At 36.0% G+C, this 19,377-nt stretch overlaps 1 protein-coding gene across 13 annotated transcripts in view; it reads right to left on the reverse strand.

Annotated features, from left to right (window-relative positions):
• Positions 1-222: 222 nt before the first annotated feature.
• PRUNE2 (prune homolog 2 with BCH domain) overlaps positions 223-19,377 on the reverse strand; it is a 329,922-nt gene continuing 310,767 nt past the window's right edge. For 3 of the 13 annotated variants that reach the window (XM_056805923.1, XM_056805914.1, XM_056805913.1), the window contains exons 16-20: positions 18,179-18,277; positions 15,414-15,449; positions 14,807-14,845; positions 10,581-10,628; positions 223-3,140 (exon numbers count right to left, since the gene is read on the reverse strand). In XM_056805923.1, the coding sequence (XP_056661901.1) occupies positions 3,110-3,140; positions 10,581-10,628; positions 14,807-14,845; positions 15,414-15,449; positions 18,179-18,277 (253 nt within the window). In that variant the 3' untranslated portion in view covers positions 223-3,109. The remainder of the gene's footprint in view (positions 3,141-10,580; positions 10,629-14,806; positions 14,846-15,413; positions 15,450-18,178; positions 18,278-19,377) is intronic. The other 10 variants (XM_056805924.1, XM_056805917.1, XM_056805916.1 and 7 more) reach the window with 6 other exon arrangements.

Consider the following 19,377-nt stretch of genomic DNA (forward strand, 5'->3'; position numbering starts at 1 on the left):
GTAAAGGAATTTTCCTGCTTATAGTTTGCCTGAAATACTTCTATAATTTGGGGGTACAATGGCCCATGCCACTCCTATTTAGGACACTTAATAGGTGCTAGGAGATCCCTTATTCAGTCTAAGACAAAGTCACTTTGAGACCTCTTAAAGGCAAGTTCTCAAGGAAAATGGGTAAACTTGGGACTTCCAGAATTCACGTTGATGAGAAAACACACTGATGTCTAGGATTGCAGCTTTTATTTCTGAATTATAGAGAGGCCATACATACAATATTCTTACATATTTCTGTATTGGTTAGTCTATACAATTTAGGCAGCATTGTTACATATAGATAGATAGCTATTTTTTACCAAACCAAAATCTAATAGTTTAGATATACTTTGTACTGAGCAAACTGATACATAGTAGAAAAACCAATTTGTATATAAAAGATTAATTTGTGCAATTCTAAGTGTTTCTATTTGAATCAGCTAATGAGAGGCATTGATACAACTGCAAACATATTACTATAGTTGGATATTTAAAAAAGCTTAAAGATGAGACCTATGAGCAGACTTTCTAATAAGCCTTAAGGTAGGTCTTATCAAATTTTTTTTAACATTATATGGCTTCAACAAGAGCTTCAGGATTTCCCCCCACACCCAGATTGCTTTCAAATAAGGTTCCTCACTGTCTGAGTGCCTAGTCCATGAAAATTTTCACTTGTTCATTTAAGGGGGATTTTTTTTTTTTAATGAGGAATAGCATCATGTGGAAAGCAATAATGTTGTCCTCCCAAATCCTCCATTTATTTAACCACTGACTCACAGGTAAAGTGCTAGGCAGTTTCCAGAAGTCAACCAGAGAGCAAAAATATCAGAATGTGAAGGTGAGTAGAGATATCTACACATTTAGGAATTATTTTCAGCTCCTCAGATTCTTTTGGATTGAATTTGAACAGTACCTTTCCTCTGGAGAGCAGAATTCATTAAATTGCCTATCTTTTGTAATGGAACATATAAGCAAAGAATTGAATAACAGAATGGGCACGTAACCTAATGGAGAAGCCCAAGGAAAATCAAAGGCTTATAAAGACCTTCAAAGTAGACTTGTTGAAGATAAAGCCCATGATTTTGGAATGCCAGGGCTATTTCATATAAATTATCAGGATAAATAAAATACATGTCCAGTGGCGAGATTTCAGCCTTATTTAGTTGGAAATGAGCCCTGTCCTCTACCAATTCATGTGTCTTCAAGCTTATTTTCCTAGGACTGTACTTGGTTTCCAGATGTGAAATACAACAGTCTGGGATGGACAATGTTCCCAAGCACAGGAATTTTTAGAAGTGTGAGGTTGGAAGGAATGATTTAATGACAGTCATATTTGTCATTTAACAAAGATTAGGACTAATAGATCTCATCAAGGGAATAGGAAAAGATAGAAAAGTCTGGAGATAATATGGAAGAAAGAATCTGCTGATTATAGAGGAAAGAAAGAAATTAGGAATAAAAGTTGTGAAGAGGAGCTTGTTAAATTCAATTTGATATCCAAAGGTTGGGAGGAACTCCATGGTGAATTATGAGAGGACCTGGACAAAAAGACATGTTTAGTATAATTTTGGGGGTGAATCATAGAGGGGTGGATTCCCAAACTGATGTGATTATAAATTCATTTGATTATTTGAGATTTTAAAGGTCTGTCATAGAAAAGGCAAAGATACATCATTCCATGGAATCAAAACTGTAATCCTCTCCAGTTCTTTAGCTACTGCAGTCCTGGAGTGGATTTCCACTACTCTCCCATTCATTCTGACCCCTTGAGAAGAGGCAATATTGGAGGTTAAGAACACATCCATAAAAAAGTGAGATTCGTATCAAATGTTATTCATTAAAGGCTTTTAAGGACAGCCTGCAGTTTGGCCATGTAAATAAATACTGCCAGACCAACATTTTTGTGGCCAATGGCTTGCCATCTTTTTTCAAAAGTCTATGATTTTACACTCAAATGACATGAAAGCAGTTTACATTACATTTATAAAAACAGAAAATAAATTTAGATATATTTACTCATTTTTATATTAGGTAAATACATATAAACAAAAAATGAATGCATGTAATGTAGACCTACAAATCTGAAATGAAGTTGGTATGTGAAATATTGATAAAATGTTTAGGAATTATTATTTTTTTATAAATAAGAGCACATTGTAAGTCTATGGTCAAAGGAGAGAATCTTAAAGCAGATTTGTTTTTGTGAGTGGCAAGAAATGTAGTAACTAAAGGATACCAAGTGCTGGACTTATTCTGTGTTTGCTGTCATATGCTGTTAATATTTTCAGATGAAAGAACCATCACTAAGCTGAGCATCCAGACTGAAGGACTGAAGCTAGCACAGTATCTGCAAAACCATGGACATGTTGCATTTCAACTTCCCCAACCTTAGGATTCCTCCTTAGTCTCTGTGGGATAAACCATTTCTTTTTTTTAAAGACTACAACCTAAGGAAAAAGAAAGCTGTCAGATGAGACAAATTCAAAACAAAATAAAATAGGTGTTGAGTTCAAACATGAGTTTCTTTCTGGGAGGTCTCTTTCAGGGATACTCATTGATTGTTGACTTGGGTGGTTAAAAGACCAGCATTCCACACCCTGCTTCGAGACCCATGGGTCAAAGTGAGCAAGGAAAGCTATGTAGACAGGGCTAAGTATAATAGAGGAAGATATGAAACCACCTTTGTCTAAAATGCTTATGAAGGAAAAGAAATAATCTGTGGAATTAAAGTGCCTTATCTCTTAATACTCCTGTCTGGCTTATCTAATTAAGGGTAGTGGTGGAGGCAAGAGATATCACAGTCAGCAAAGCAGAAAAAACAGGAGAGTTTAACTAAAGAGCACATGAGGTCCACTATTGGCAAACACAGGATAATAACTTAATTGAATACACACACACAATTACATAAAAACCATAGTAAATTAAAGGAATCCACCACTGCTTCTCCTCCACCCTCTGAGAAGTTTCCAATGGCACCAGGTAGTACAAAGTGAATGCGTCATCAGTCATCTCCTCAAGGTAGATATGTCTTAGTAGGGCTCCCAGTCAGGAATCATCTTCTTCTGTAAATCCTCACCAACTATGGTTTTTCTTTCAGTTTCATGTCAATACTTCCAAGATGGCAGGGGAGCGAGGGATTAAAAAGGAAAATGGGGAAAGAAAAGGATGAGGTCACTGTTCATTGTTCAATTGTCTCTAAAATTTTTTCTTCTACTATTATTCCCTTAAAATAAATCATGCAGGACCTTGATGAGAAAATTAGATTGAATGAAATCCTCCATTTCCTGATCTCCACTCCTTCCTTTACCATATAGGAACAGCTCATTTTTTTTCTTGCAGAGACTCTCCCTGGAAGCATTTTAGGCCATGTTGAGGTTTAGATTTGGGGTTCATTCTTATACCAGGATACAAGTGAAATGTATTCCTTTCTTGGAAGTAAGACATTGATTAAAATAAAGAATCAAACAACCTATCTGAGACAGAACAAATAAGTGGTTAGTTAACTTCCAATAAGGTACTAATTCATTTGAAGTTAAACAAGGTAGACATGTTTTCTGAAGCCAAATGATTTGCCCTAAAGAGGTAGAGCAATTTAAATAGGTGGAAACATCAAACCTTTGTGTATCAACTGTCACCTTCTCTTTAGGGACGGAAAAAAAAAGTCACTCGATATCCTTCAAAAGGATATTGGTCAAAAAAGAAATTGACAGATTGTTATTTTTTAAGTTTTGTGATGTCGTTTTTCTGTTTTCCATGAGTCTTTGTTGCTCAGATCAGATGACTATATCATGTTTTCATGATGGAATTTGTTGACTGTAGGCAAGATAGTTTTTCAGAATCTATGAGTATGCCCATGAATGTATCATCCTATCTTCTAACACTTCACTTGTTATAGGTCACCAAGGTTAATTTTTCTATTAGAGGAGACACATTTCTGTTTTAATTTTATTTCATCTAATAGTCAGATTCTGCAAATGATTTATTTTTATTTTTTAATATGATGGCAGAATTCTAAGTCCAAATATCCTAGCTCTCCTCTGGGGTATTAGTATCTCACAGAACTATAAGATTTGACTAATACTACATGTAAAGTAAGATTTAAAAAACTTTTATTACCCCAGTGATTTCCTCAAGCTGAAGTTCTAATTTTTTTCTCCCTTTCTCAGTCAAATCCAGAGAAAAAGATAGCAGAGTTCATTAACTTTCTCTTCTCTCACTCAATTCTTTGTTATCTGGATTCTAGTATCATTCAACTAAAATTGTTCTTTCTAAAATTAACAATGACCTTTTAACTGTCAAATCTGATAGTCTTTTCTTGATTCTCATCCTTCTTTACTTCTACCTCATTTGACATTGTTTAGTCATCCCTTCCAGATAGATATTCTCTCCCTTCTGGGTTTTTATGACTCAACTCTCTCTTGGGTCTCCTCTTACTTGTCTGATTGCTCCTTCTCAGTCTCCTTTATTGGTCCATCATCCACATCACACCCAATTGTGGATGTACTCCAAGGCACTATTCTTAATCTATTTCTTTTCTTGCTGTCTCTTAATCACCTCATCAGCTCACACAACTGTTTTTGAACTCTGTTACTATGATGAATTTGGGAAGGGGTTGGAGCTTAAAGTAGCAAAAAATACTATTCCTGTCAATTCTTCCTTTAATCAAGGCAGGATGGAGTTCACTTGAGCTGTCTTTATCTTTCTAATACCAAATGGCTGAGTATAAATCAGTCTTTCGCTAAAAGCTAGACATGAATCTTAAAATTTTAATTATCATTGTTAAACTAATGACTCTTAAATCTAGATATCTTGCCTTTGTATCTTTCCAGAGTGCTGGTCTTTTTTTTTTTTTAACCCTAATCTTCTGCCTTGGAGTCAATATTCCAAAGCAGAAGAGTGGTAAGGGCTAGGCAATGAGGGTTAAGCAACTTGCCCAGGATCAGACAGACAGGAAGTATCTGAGATCACATTTGAACCCAGGACATCCCATTTCTGGTCCTGGTTCTCAATCCACTGAGCCACTCAGCTGCCCCCAGAGAGCAATGGTCTTATATTACCAACTGCCTTTTAGACATTTTCAATTGGAAGTCCTATAGCCATGATAAACAACACATCTGAACTAACATATTGATTGCCACCTATCACTCTCACCTCAACCCATGCTTCTTTCGAATTCCCCTGTTTCTATCAAGGAGACCACCATCTTTTCAGTCTACACAGGATTAGAACTCATCATTTTCACTCACTATATATCTAACCTGAAATGTCTTTTCATTTCTACCTCCACCACAGCCTTCACTTCTGCTCCCTTCTCTCCATTCACACAAGTTGTCACTCTAGTTCAGGCTTTCATGAGTTGCTTCCTTGGCTATTTTTAAAAGCTTCTAATTGGTTGCCAAGCTCCAAGTCTTTTCCCACTCCAACTCATCTTCTGCATAACTACCAAAATGATTTTCTTAAAGCAGAGGTCTGAGTTTATTATTCACCTACTCCACAAACTCCAGTGGCTTCCTTTGACCCCAAGAATCAAATATAAAGTCCAGTTTGGCTTTTAAAGCCCTTCACAACCTGGCCCCATCTGCTTTTCCATCCTTATCACTATGGACACTATGATCCAGCTCAATAGGACTTTTTACTTTTTCTCATATACAATATTCCATATTCCACATTCCAGTCTACAGTCTAAATTTTCCATATCCAGCCATTATACTTTGATTGCCTGAATTGTGTTTCTTCTTCCCTTCACCTCATTGGCTCCCTAGTTAACCTGCAGTCTCAAAACAAGTACCATCTTCTACATGGAACCTTTCCTGATACCCCTAACTTGTAGCATCTTCCACCATATTCCTCCCCAAAAATCTTGTATTCTTGTCAACTTCATATGTACCAATCCATGCATATATTGTTTACGCTGACTAAATTGTAAACTCCAATGTTTTGTCTTTGTTTTATCTTTAGCACACATAGGCACTTAATAAATACCTATTGATTGGTTAATTTATTCATTATGATTAATATATTTTATTTAGGCTATTTCAAAAATGGGCTTGCTTTCTAAGCTATATATTTCATGTTACTGTATCCACGTTATAATGCACAATAATCACTGAATCCTTTTCTGTTAAAAGAAGGATATTCTTTTTGCCTGCTTTTGTTCCTCACATCATGCCTTGTTCTTAATGAACTTTATTCAGTTTGACTTAGATATTAGAATTTTTTACTTTCACCTAAGTTGTTGTATATTTCTTTCCTCATCTGAAGACACAAAAAAAAAATGCTCTCTGTCCTAACATTTAGAACACTGATGAAAATCTGAACCAATATTGGGCTCAGGGTTCACCCAAATATGATTCTTCAGACTGACAAGTACCCATTTACAACTGCATCTGGGTTCAAACAGGGTGCTGAAGTTATTGAGGATATTGCCCCATCATGGGACACATGGGTTCCTGCTGGAAGTATCTCACCCTTTCCACAGTCATTTACGTTTCATATTCCCCATAGTTATTCCTAGGCCTATATCAGTACATAATTCCTACATATAGCCCCAGATTTAATGCTTTTATCTGTTATGAACAAAGAGTTGCATGATCAAGACCTTATTCAATCAGTATATAGGAGCAAGAAAGTCTGAGTTTTACGTTTATAGACAGCTAACTTTAACCTTGTTCTAATAAGTCGAATAGTAAAATCTGAGTAACTTAGCTGTTGGTGATTCAGAATGCTGACCACACATGTTTAAATTATGTAAATGTTTTCTTTCAAACAGAAACATATTCACTGAGATCTGTATTTTTAAGTTTCGGGAAGTGAATAAGTAAATGTTATTTATACATGAAAATGAGAAAACCAAGTTCTAGGGTTAGTTTCTGAAAACATGGCACAGTATATTTATGAAAAATTTGATTTTGATCAGAACTGATGGGAGCAGTTTCCTATCATTAAGTTTAAAAGTGTGGCATTGGGATAATTCGATTATTTTTCATGATTTCAGTGACTTTTTAAAAATTATGGATTGCAGAAAGCCTGATGGGATGGTTCAGTGATATATTAAAATATATTTTTCTTTTCTTTGGAAAAAGAAGGCAGTCCATTTCTTTTCAGTGGTCCCTATTAATTCATTAAAAAAAAACCTCTTTAAATCTTAAATCAATCTTGTGTCATTTACAAAAGGCATAAATTGCTTCCATAGAAAATAAATTTCTAAAAACATAATTGCTTCTCCCATTTTCCACATACTTACCTCCTTCCCAAAAATATGGGATAGTTATATTCAAAAACCAGATAAAATAACTTGGACCTTCCAAGAAGGATGAAAAGAAAATACAGGAAGTAAGAGGAAAAAAATTCTCTCTAGTCCCTGAAACTAGTAACATTGTTAAAGTAGGTATTGGGGATGCAGACAGAGTAAAGGAAAGATATTAAAGAAATAAAGGGAGGAAGAGTGGGTAATGGGGGAGAAGTAGAAAGAAGTGGAAAAATGGGTTCTCTGAAGCAGATTACAACCCTCAGAAAGGAGGAAGTGGAATCAGACACCAACAGAAAAATAATTCTTCCATGCCCCACCCCAAGCACTAGAATGAATTCAGACTAAAATGAAAAGAAAAGAAGTTTCCCTTGCCCTTACCCCAAATCAAAATATTGATACATGAAAATATAGGACAAAACAGATCAGACAGAGGTCTGGGTAAACTCAAAGGCAGTTGCAGTAGGGAGGGTACTTGGAGATTCTAAAATTCGCTACCCATGCCATTTTAGGCAGCTGTGGAACATGGAGCTCGGTTAGAGAGAAATTATATATTTGTGCAGAAGGGGTGATCTTTTTTTTCAGTCTTCCACATCAAAATTCCCTCAGGTTAGGTTTTCCCTTCACATCAAAAGTTTGAGACAAGTGTGGTCCACAGTAAATAGCTGCTCAATTTCAAAGGTTTCAATTTAAAGTATTTTGGACTTTACTCTCTAGCCATCTAACTTTCTTCTGCACCCACCCTCACCCCCAACCATGGTGTATTTTTAAGATTTGTTCCCTACTTCTGATGTGTCTGACCAGATATTTATATATATATGTACATATATGTTTATATATATACTCATACAGAATAGATATAAACAATATCTATATCTCTAGCTTTTATTCAGCATTCCTTGTGTCCATTATTGATAGTATCATAGATTTAGAGCTGAAAGGGGTCTTGGAAGTCATTAAGTCTAACTCCCTCATTGTACTAATGAGGAAACTGAGTCCCAGAGAGTTTAATGATTTGCTCAGGAGCACATAACTAGTGTTGTGTGTGGGATCAAACCCAAGTCTTCCTGATTTTAAGTTCAGCACTCTGCCATGATACCATGCTTCTGCTATCCCAGATGATGTTCATTAAAGATCTAAAGGAATAGGAATGATTCCCAGGTGTTTTGGGAAGCAAAATAAATAGGACAGCCTCATTTGAACTGTGATTGTTCCATCCCCTACAGGATTTCAAGGATTAGCAAATGATAATAAATGACAACCACAGTTCAATTGAAGCCACTCATGGAAAGGAAAAGTTATTTCTAAGAGACCATGTTGATAAAACAACAGATTTCAGGAACCAGTCTATGCTATGAAGCAAATCACATAATCTCTCTGTGCCTCAGCTTTCTTATATATGCAAAGGGGAATGAATTAGATGATTTCTAAGGTCCTTTTCCACTCTCAAAATCTATGATTCTTTATTAGGATCCTTCACTTTATAAACTAGTTCCCTAATTAGTTTTGTTTACCAAGCAACTATCTTTCCCACCCCAAATCAAATGCCAAAATGTCCCGTCACATACTGGAACATCCTGCATGTGTGCCTCATTAAGACACAGTGGTCCCCCTGAGTTCCTGAGCTCCATGCCAGTGGCAAACACCAATCAATTATCTGGCATTGGACCATGCCTGCTTTTAGTGGACCAGTCTCCCTGACTACAGAGAGGTTCAGTACCAATAGACCAGTCATATTTGATACATTCTTTGCCAGTGGCTGAATAATTCATGAAGCAAAGAAAACCCCAAAAGGGTCCCTTAGTCTGGTGTGGCTTCCTCTTCCTTTTACAGGATGGTAGAAATTGAAGTATCAGATGATAAATATTAGACCTCACTGCTGTGGTAGATTTAAAGGAGAAAAATAATAATATTAATAATAATTGCCACTGCCACCAAGAATTGCTATTATTTATAGAGTACATTAAACTTTATTAAGCATTTTATTTTAGAGTTAAGTTTAAAAAATGTAATGAACAAAAACCCATTTTCCCTTTCTCCCATCATTTTTCCTATTTAGGGAGTGGGAAAAAAAACCACAACTTTTAGCCATAGCAAATTGAATTCTGAGTTTGGTCATGTCCAAAAAATCCTCCAAATAGCCTTAGTTTGCATTGAGTCCATCACCTTTCTATAAAGAAATGGGTAGCATGCTTCATAAGAAGTTGCTCTGGAGCAAACACTTTACTTATATTGACTCATTTGATATTATAGCAACCCTATAAAGTAGGTGCTATTATTATCACCATTTTAAAGATGAAGAAACAGAGACCAAAAGTAGTTAATTGACTTGCCCAAGGTCACACAGCTAATAAGTGTTGGAGGCAGGTTTTGAACTCAGTTCTTCCTGACATAGAGTTCAGTTCTCTGTCTAGTGAACTATCTGGATGCCTCAAGAGCCACAAAAGATGGGCAGGCAAGGATGGGTTGCATTCCATAATGTTCTAGGTCATATTCCCGTAAAAGCAATGGAAGGGGAACTGCTGAAGTCCTCTAGGATAGTGCTCTAATTTTACAAATGAGGAATATGAGGTTCAAGGAAGTTAAGGACTTATAAGGAATCACCTAGATATTAAGCATCAGAGACAGGATTCTAAATTTTCAAACCTTCTGGACTAAACTGGAAAGAATATGGAATTTATATCACAGCATCTGGGTCAGATCTGACATTGCTACTTATTCTCTGTGTGACATTGGGTGCTTTGCCAATTACCTTATCTTTCTTAGCCAAAGTTTCTACATCTTTTAAAAGGAAGGGTTTGGACTAGATGATTTCAAATATTCCATCCTGTATCACTGATTTGCACATTTTCCCTTCATCCCCAAAGCTGTTCTTGATTCTGGCCCTGGCATACAATTATTATTTTTTAAAACCTTATCTATATTTTTAGAATCCATACTGCATATTGGTTCCAAGGCAGAAGAGCACTAAAGGCTAGGCAATGGGAGTTAAGTGACTTGCCCAGGGTCACACAGCTGGGAAGTGTCTGAGGCCATATTTGAACCCAGGACCTCTAACGCTAGGCTTGGCTCTCAACCCACTGGGCCCCCCATTTTCCCCTTGAGGTGGTGTTTATATTGTCAATGAGCCAACCTGACTTCATGGACACCTGACTTCTCTTTTAGCTACTGATAAAAACATAAGCATTAAAGCTAGCTGGACAACTGAGATCAGTTTACCCATTCCTCAAAGCCTTCTGTCCCTGTGCAGCCACAATATATTACAAACAAAAAAAAAAGCTGCCATGAATAGTGGATTTCTTACTCCTGTTCCATAGAAGACATTTCTGGATCATTTGAAAGGCAGCTAGCTCTGGGTACAAGGGAAAAGAGGCAGCAGTAAACATTTTTTTCCATTGTGACCATTGGCAGGCAGAACATATTTCAGGAGTTTGTTAGGTGTTGAAATATTAAGTGATCATTTACACAGTACTAATTGGTACTTGGATTAGTAACTTGATAAAGACAATGGTTCTCTTGAAAATCCATCTTGTTTTTGAACAATAATCAAACTTGATTTGGGAAGTACAAAACGACAAGTGAAGTGCAACTAATTCAAGGACTCTGTAGCTGCAATGTGGTAAAAAAAAATAGCCTCAGAAGATTTGGTTTGGAGTTAGCCATGATGCCATTTGTATGAGACATTGGATGGGCTGTTTGACTTCTCTAGGCTTCAGTTTCCTCATCTATAAAATGAGGACGCTAGAGAAGATGATTGCTAAGGTCAAATCCCCCTAAATATTCTTGACCCCAAAAGAATTTCTACCTTTCTCTATCTATTCTGATTACAATTCTGTGGGTGACTAAAAATAAATATGACAGGAAGATTTTATTGTCACCCTCAAACAAGGAAATGATTTTCATTCTATGAAAGATTTTGCTAAAGCGGTCTTATTATGTTTAGCAAGAATATATACAGTCAACCCTTAATTACGTGGAAATGGATTAAGCTACATCTCCTCTAACTGAATTCCATACATAGTTTAAGGTCACTTTTCTCTACTGAGCCAGCTGAAGTGGACTCAGTGAGTTGATTCTCCTTTCTATTCCCCTAAATATGTTGTTATTCAGGATGGTTAATTTGGGGAGGTAGGTTAAGGATTGTGGTAAAACAATACAAATAAAATAATTTTTGAAGTGGTTTCCTCCTTAATATTTTTTTAAATTTTTATTTGCTAATGGAATATAGACTACAAGAAGAAAGATCATGCACTTTGAATAGTGCCTAGCACATAGTTGGTGCTTAATAAATGTTATGGGATTGACTTCAATCTATGACAAAGTTCAGCTTCACCTGTCAAGCTATGGTCTATTTCAGTACTTGTACCAAAGAAAATAGTAATTATCAATATTGATAGAGCAATTATTCAGTGCTCAACTTACATGTCAACATGTCATGGACCTGTCACTTATATTAGAGGCCACAAAGCATTCAGAACACTCTCTACAGAAGGCAGGCCACTTCTTTTTTATTTTCTAAGTTTTCCTCTATATGTAACAATATTTTAGAACTTACATTATTTTTTTGGCCTGCAGATATTTTTTTTTCTTCACATGGCTTCAGAATGTATTTGAATTAAGCAATTAATTAATTCAAAACATATTTCCAGGTGTGCAGTGGCTGGACTTCAAGTAGATTTATAATTTAAACAAAAGACAAGGTCAGGTTAGTCATGGAAAGCCAATCAGGTGGTTACGGTCTGTGAACTCCACTATGGTGACTCAGTGGCAGCCAAGAATGGGGTTTGACCTAGAAACCTCCTGGAACAAATATGGGAATGAAAGAGGAAGAAGTTGGGGTGTAGTTTTCACATCACCACCCACAATTCTATAGAGGAGTTATTTTTCTGACAAAAATATGTGCTTGCCATTAAGTAGACAAAGAGGAAGTAAGTAGCAGAATCAGAATTAGAGTTCCCAGCATCTGGCCACATAACTCATAGGTCCGTTTACTCCAACCAGTAGGCTTCCTCTTTGTATGTTTGCAGTTGAGCAAACGCATTTCTAATGCTTCAGATTTACAACTTCAATAGTAATAGAAGTGAGGACCAAATTGGGGAGATGCTTCAGGCTTGAAGTCCTGAATTCCCTCCGGTGTCAGAGAAAGGGGAAAACTATCACTATCTGTTGATTGTGAGATAGCTCTGAATGCAGAACAACAAGGACCTGTCTCTACCTTATCTAGAGAAGAGATTTCAGACCAATGAAAATATGACCTTCCAATGCAGGATAGAATGGAAAGAGGAATCATTTGAGGGGGGGGGAAACCTTTAAAAATCCCCCCAACAAAAGCTATCACCCTACACAGAAAAGCAATAAATGGATAGCAACTGGGGAATCACCCCCATTAGGAAAGAACTGACTAATTTAGCCTTCTAACATGACTCAGTAAATAGTACTTTTAAATGGCCCTTTTGATCTATCACCCTGAATCAGAACAAGAAAAATGAGGACAGATTTCTTTAAAGGTCCACCTCCAGTAGCTAATGCTAAATTTAGGTGCAAGTAAATCTTAGAGAAAAAGACAAACTTTCAATTATTTTAACATGGGAATGATGGGACAAAGCGAAGATTACTGGATGCTTGATGGCCTCTTGCTCCCCTCTGTTTCATAGTGCTGCAGAATTGTTATATACTTCCATTAAAAGCTTCATTAAAAGGTAAATGGATTCTACCTGGGGTGTGACATAATTTGAAGTCACATCAGTCCTTTTGATTGACAGTGGGGGGGAAAGACCTCACAGAAAACTAGAAGGCAAGTTCCATAGCAAAAAAAAAAGCTATTCCTTCTGTTTCCAGCCACAACAGAGATACTAGTAATGCCACATTGTGTCTGAGTGTTGTCCACAAAGAGATTAAGTATATTTGTGTGTGAGTACAGATCTAACTGTAGCCAGGAGGGAGTGGTGGTAACCAATTATGCAGTATTTGTAAATAAAACACAGAATGATTTTTTAAAATTGCTTCTTACTAACTAATACTAATAGCGAATAGTTAGCATTTTATGTTGCTTAAAAGCTCTTTTAAAAGTGTTTTATACTTCTGACATTTATATAGAACTTTAAGATTTATAAAACACCTCATATATATATATATATATATATATATATATATATATATATATATATATATACTCATTTGTTCTTCACAACAACCCAGGAAGTACGTGCTATTGTTTTTCCCATTTAACAGATGATGAATCTGAAGCAAACAGAGGTTAAATGACTTGCCCAGGGTCACATATCTAGTAAGTGTCTGACACAAGATTTGAACTGAAGTCATCCCAATGAGCCTAATAATTCATCCTCTGTGCCACATGGCTTGAGAATTTATTGATTTCAACCAATTCATGAATTCAGAATGTATTAAAATGTGTACAGTGACTGAGCTTTCAATTAAATTCAGAATGAAAGCAAACATTTGGAGATGGGTGGGTGATTATTTATTTCATAGAACATAGTTACCAAATGGCAGCTGTGGTCTTTATCAATAGGACAATTACAAATGATTCTTGTTTGTTCATTCAAGTAGCTCCCAAAGGGGATCTACTTACTTTTCTGTTCTTTTCAGGGGCTTACTTAAGATTATTGCTTATCTTAGAAAAAAAATAAAACCCACGTTTATTAAAAACATGAAATGGATAGGTGTGATTTCATGGGTATTGAGAATTTCCAGATGAGGAAACTCCCTCTTCACCAACAAAGTCTGACACTCCTTTTCTATAATTCATAGAGTTGCCTAGAGCACTGAGAAGTTATTTGATTTGCCCACAGTTACACAGCCAGGTAGCACTTGAACCTAGGTGTTCCTGGGCATCAGGGCCAATTCTCTATCCACTCCACTGCTTTGCCTCCCTTGTAAAAATATTACAAATTTAGATTTTCCATTAATTCACTTTGGCTTTCCAATTCCTAAGAATTAATAAGGTTTTACTATATGACATGCGGCTACTACAGTACCTTAGAGCAGAGGTGTTAGGCACGTTGCCACATGTGGCCCAGCACTCCTGAGAGCAGCCGACCAAATTAAAATGTAATTGGGAAATATTTAACAAAATAAATATACAATAGAACACAGATAACATTAAATTTTAAAACAAAGTCAGTATTTGGCAGGCAGGGATCCTTATGTCAGGATTAGTGACCCTCGATTTTATTTGATTTTGATACGTACCACTGCTTAAGATCAAAAGTTCTGGAAGTCAGGAAACCAAGATGTGAATACCTAATCATGGACCTAAATGATATTCATGCTCAAGAAATACTAACCGACCATAATTACATTTGTTAAAGTGGCTGAGGCTGCAAGCAAATAGAGTTTGCCTAGATTAAAGGAGACTACATCTGCAGAGAAGCAGGAGTAGTTTGTTTTTCAAGGGCAACATTATTCTCTGGATGCACTTATAAGCATCAAACATGCAGTTTCTTCCAATCCATTCCTGAAAAGTAAGCAAAGGCAACGCCAAGCAGCAAACTGAAGACTGAATCTTACTTAGCTGTTTCGGATGCTTCCCTCAGCTCTTCATCCAGTCTGCATGAGCAAAAATGATGGGTGTTTCAAAGAAACAAGACAAAACAAAAAAAGAAGCAAGCAGAGCATGAGAGAAAAACCCAGCAAAGCAGAGCAAAACATTAGTGTGGTCTACAGGTAGATAAAATAGGCTTTTTAGACACTCATTCACCTGAGGGTTATGCACTGGGGTAAACTCCTTCAATTAAATATGGCGTCATTTCTGCCCACTCAATTGCTAGGTACTTTTACCTTGCAAATTCCTTCATGTGAAGGCACATTGTAAAGTAGCGGGGGATTTGAAACATGCGTATTGGAGAAAGCTGGGAAAAAAGCATTCACTTGCTCTGTCTGGCACTGAGAATGTTAGCTGGCAGCCTGGGCCAAGTCAAGGATGTCTTGTTTAGAGGTTTCAACTGCAAAGAAGGTGGACCTCAACAGCTTTGAAAGGGGCATGGGAAATACACACCACGGGACACAGGCACAAGTTCTTTCAAGTGGCAGCTTGTTGAGGTCACCTACAAGTGAAAGACTGATTCATACACACACAGAGAGGGACCAGCATGAACGGCAGAAGAAAGCATTTTACCTCACACTTCTCTTATAAGATCTCGCTTCATCGTACCTTACAAGATAAAAACGAACGCAACGAAGACAGTGAGTACACAGATGAAAAAGATGGCAGGTACAAATATCTCTTAAAGGAGTAGGTTACCATTGTCAAAATGTGGGGAAATGTCCAAATTTGTATATAAAATTAATTTGTGGGGGGAAAGGGGATTGCCTGGATTTATCATTTCAAGGGAATGTTCCCATCTGAAAACCTGGCACATCATCTTTGGACCCCCCACTGAAGCAGACAGCTTAACAGTTACTTAAAATCTTAGAGAACACTGGGGCACTAAATGGCTTGACCAGGGTTCTGAGGCCAGCATGTATCAAAGATAGGATCTGAATTCAGTTCTACCTGTCTCAGTCCTTCCAATCCAATCCAATAAACAATTATTAAGTGCCTACTATGTGCTAGGCACTATTTGAATTGCTGGGAATCTAATTAATTCTTGTAAATCCTTTCCCTGTTCACTATATCATTTACCTTTTTGTCAAATTAATCGTCTTTTACAAAACTAGACATAGTAAATTTAGGAATTATCAAAATGCTCTTAGATTATTTAGAAGCACTCCTTATAATTAAGCAACTTTCTGCCTCATTCAAGTCTAAACCGAAGCTCTATGAAGCTTAGAGTCTCCGTTATTGTGTTATTCTCAGTGCTAAGAAGGAGCTGTACTCCTAAATAATCTTAAATCTGAACAATAAATAAAATAAGGTAAGTGTTGTGTGGAAAAGGAAGGGGAGGGCAATTTTGAAGGAGTTATAAGAAGTAATAGGGAAGACTCTATGTAAACATGTAAGGAAATTCCAAAAGAGAGATAGCACATACATTTTTTTTCCTTTTGGGAAACTTTCTCAAATAGAATCCTTACTATGTGTATCATACATCTCACCTTGGAAGCCTATGGTAATGAGTTTAACTCCTTTTCAGTAATGAATGCTCATAGATGAACTTATGACACCACTTAACAATGGCTTCCAAAAAGGAACAATTGAAGAACTGCTACTAACATTTTTAAAGGCTAATATTAATTTCACTTGAAGAAAAATTATGAATTGTCCTTCAAATATGAAGATGGCTTCATTGATTTATCAATAGGAGGACCCCTTATTCCAGCACACATTTATATTCAGTGTATGTCTTTGCTTCTTAGGTATGTTTCTTGTAAGCAAGAGATTGTGGAGTCTTTTCCTTACCCAATGTCTAACTCTCTTTCATTTTGTTGGACTGTTGAATCCATTAAATTAAAACAATTAACATTTAATTTCTGCTTTGCACAATTTGTAGTTCTAGTATTTTTAAAAAGGAATGTTTTGAATTTTTATTCTTTGGATGTGCACTTTGAGTGATTTTTTCATTATTGGTATAGGGTGGATTTTACCCTTCTCCAGGCATGCTTTCTACTGGTCTTCATAACTAATAGAACAAAATTTCAAGGCAAGTGGCCAAAGCTAAGGGTCTTAATCTTTGACTGTATGACAAAATGACAATTATGATCATGGCTTTATTAGCATGCTTACATGAGTTGAGCCAACTGGCCAGAGCTAACTTTGTTAATACTACCATAAATTCAATGAAGGTAATAGCATATTGCTTCTATGGCTGAATTTGGGGAGAGGAAAGACTAAACATTATTCTTTCATGATTTGTTATTCTCTCTCATCTGACATTTCCATGATAGTCTATGGAAGAGCTTCTTAACCTTGAGGTCCATTAATTTAAAAAAATTATAACTGCTTCAATATAATTGTTTTCTTTTGTAATCCCATGTATTTTATTTCATGAATTTAAAAATGTTATAGGCCTCATCAGATTGTTCAGGGGTCCTACGATACACAATAAAGGGTAATTCTGGACTACAAAATGGACTTTTTAGAGCATATTGATTTAGATTTTGGGGTCTGAAAAGGAAAACCACATATATTTATTTTTCTTTCCTTTTCAACACCAATTCAATTTACAAACCAAGTAATCAGACACACAAGAAATTAAAAAAAAATAACACACCACCACATACACACAATGATGTAGGTTTGTAATGATGCCCTAAATATGAATAGGTCCAGCTCATGCAGTCCATGACTTTAAACCACACTTTAAAGTCTCTTGTCCCAGGCATCACAAGCTTAGTCATCTTTCACTTTCCTTTTTGCAGTGCATGACTGAGACCACTCTGCACCATGCTTTACTCTTTTCAGGCTGCTGCTGTTGCATCTTCTGAACTGCCCTGCAGTGGGGCTTGGGAAACGTTCACCAATCATCCCATCTGCCATCTAGTAAATATTCTATGATTGCTCTCTCATCTGAAGAGGAGCCAGAAAATGAAATGGGTCTTTAGAAAAGAATTCTTCACAATTCCTGAGAGACTGAGGGGCAGTGCTGATCACTTACGTGTTTTCAGACAGTATAAACCTGAAGGCTAAGCTAAGACTCTAGCTCTACATTTGTAGGGAAGACAAAATTTTATTGACAGCACTTAAATTTATGTTGTCTCAAAAGCCACAGTTAAGTTAGGAATGAGTTTCATCTATAAAGTAATAATTTATCGTACTATAATATGGAAAGAGATTTGAAAGGAAAAGAACATTTAACTATAGGCTAAGAGGAAAAATACAGTGAGAGGACATGTGTATATGTCAAAAGGATCTTTTCCTGTTATTCCAGAAGACAATGAGTTTCTTAATCCTCTCTTAAAACGCTCATAATTTCTTACCACATTTTAAAAATATTCAAGGCTTACTTGATGATACTCTCCGGGATATGAACACATTCCATTGGGATTAGCTCACTGAGCTCTGATAAGGTGCTGACATATTGTATTTTACTGCTGAATTTTGAACTGTCAAAAAAGAGAAAGAAAAAAAAGACATATGTCATGGGCTGTTGCTCCATCTTCTTGACCCATCACTCACTCTCCAAAAACCTAATCTTGAAACTTATGTTGAATTCATCAAATTTCATTTGGTTCACAAAATTTATATTCATTACACTACATTCACCGATGTCAAACTTTCTACCACCTCATACAAATATGAAAAGGGTACAAATATTTTTCAAAACAAATACCATGAAAATTTCTTGGAAATTTAGAATACTATGAAAATCAAATGAAAATGAACAGAAAGGAGAAAGAAAGTAATCTTGGGCCACTTTTTAAAATTCTAATGTTAAGAAATGCCATTAGATATGGTTTCAACATGAAACTCTTCTGATCTCATTTCTTTCTAATAATCAATTAACTTCATTTTAATTAGAAATCTGTATACAGAAAAAGCTACAGCAGTTATGCTTTACTTTAAAATCATTCTACCTTTTGGAAAGACTATTAGCTAGTCACACTATATTTAAAATGATGATGCAAGTTCTAATGTGAATTTATAGGGTACATCTGGTAAATCACTTTTTCTCTCTGGTTTCAGTTTCCTCATCTGTAAAATGAAGGGGTTGGATTAAATTATCCCAATTGTACCTTCCAAGTCTGATATTCTCTCTTTCCTTGTTTCTATCCTCAACATGGGGGCATAGAAAATTCCCTCTTCAGGCAAAAAAACAGTAAGACCCAAGAATTCCTTCCCAGAAGGATTATGAACCCCTAGTGTCAAAAATGGCTTCTTGTTAAAAAAAATTCCATTTTCTTTTGTCACTTTTCTGTGCCAAGCATTCTCTAAACAAGGGGTTTTTTAATATGGGGTCCTTAAACTTGCTTTTAAAATATTTTTTCAAACTTTTATTTTTATTTTTTCTGAGGTATACATGTATTCTCATGCAAAACAGATTTCCGTATTTCATTTACCTTATATAATCTTATAATCTTATAAAATCAAATCCCCAAAACATATGCTCAAATAAACAAGTGATTAACCATGTGTTTTAAACATTTTTATAACTGTACCTCAATGCAATTGACTTCCTTTGTAGTGCTACAATTTTTTATTAATT

This window comes from Monodelphis domestica, chromosome 7 (genome assembly GCF_027887165.1).
Source record: "Monodelphis domestica isolate mMonDom1 chromosome 7, mMonDom1.pri, whole genome shotgun sequence".
Taxonomy (NCBI): Eukaryota; Metazoa; Chordata; class Mammalia; order Didelphimorphia; family Didelphidae; genus Monodelphis; species Monodelphis domestica.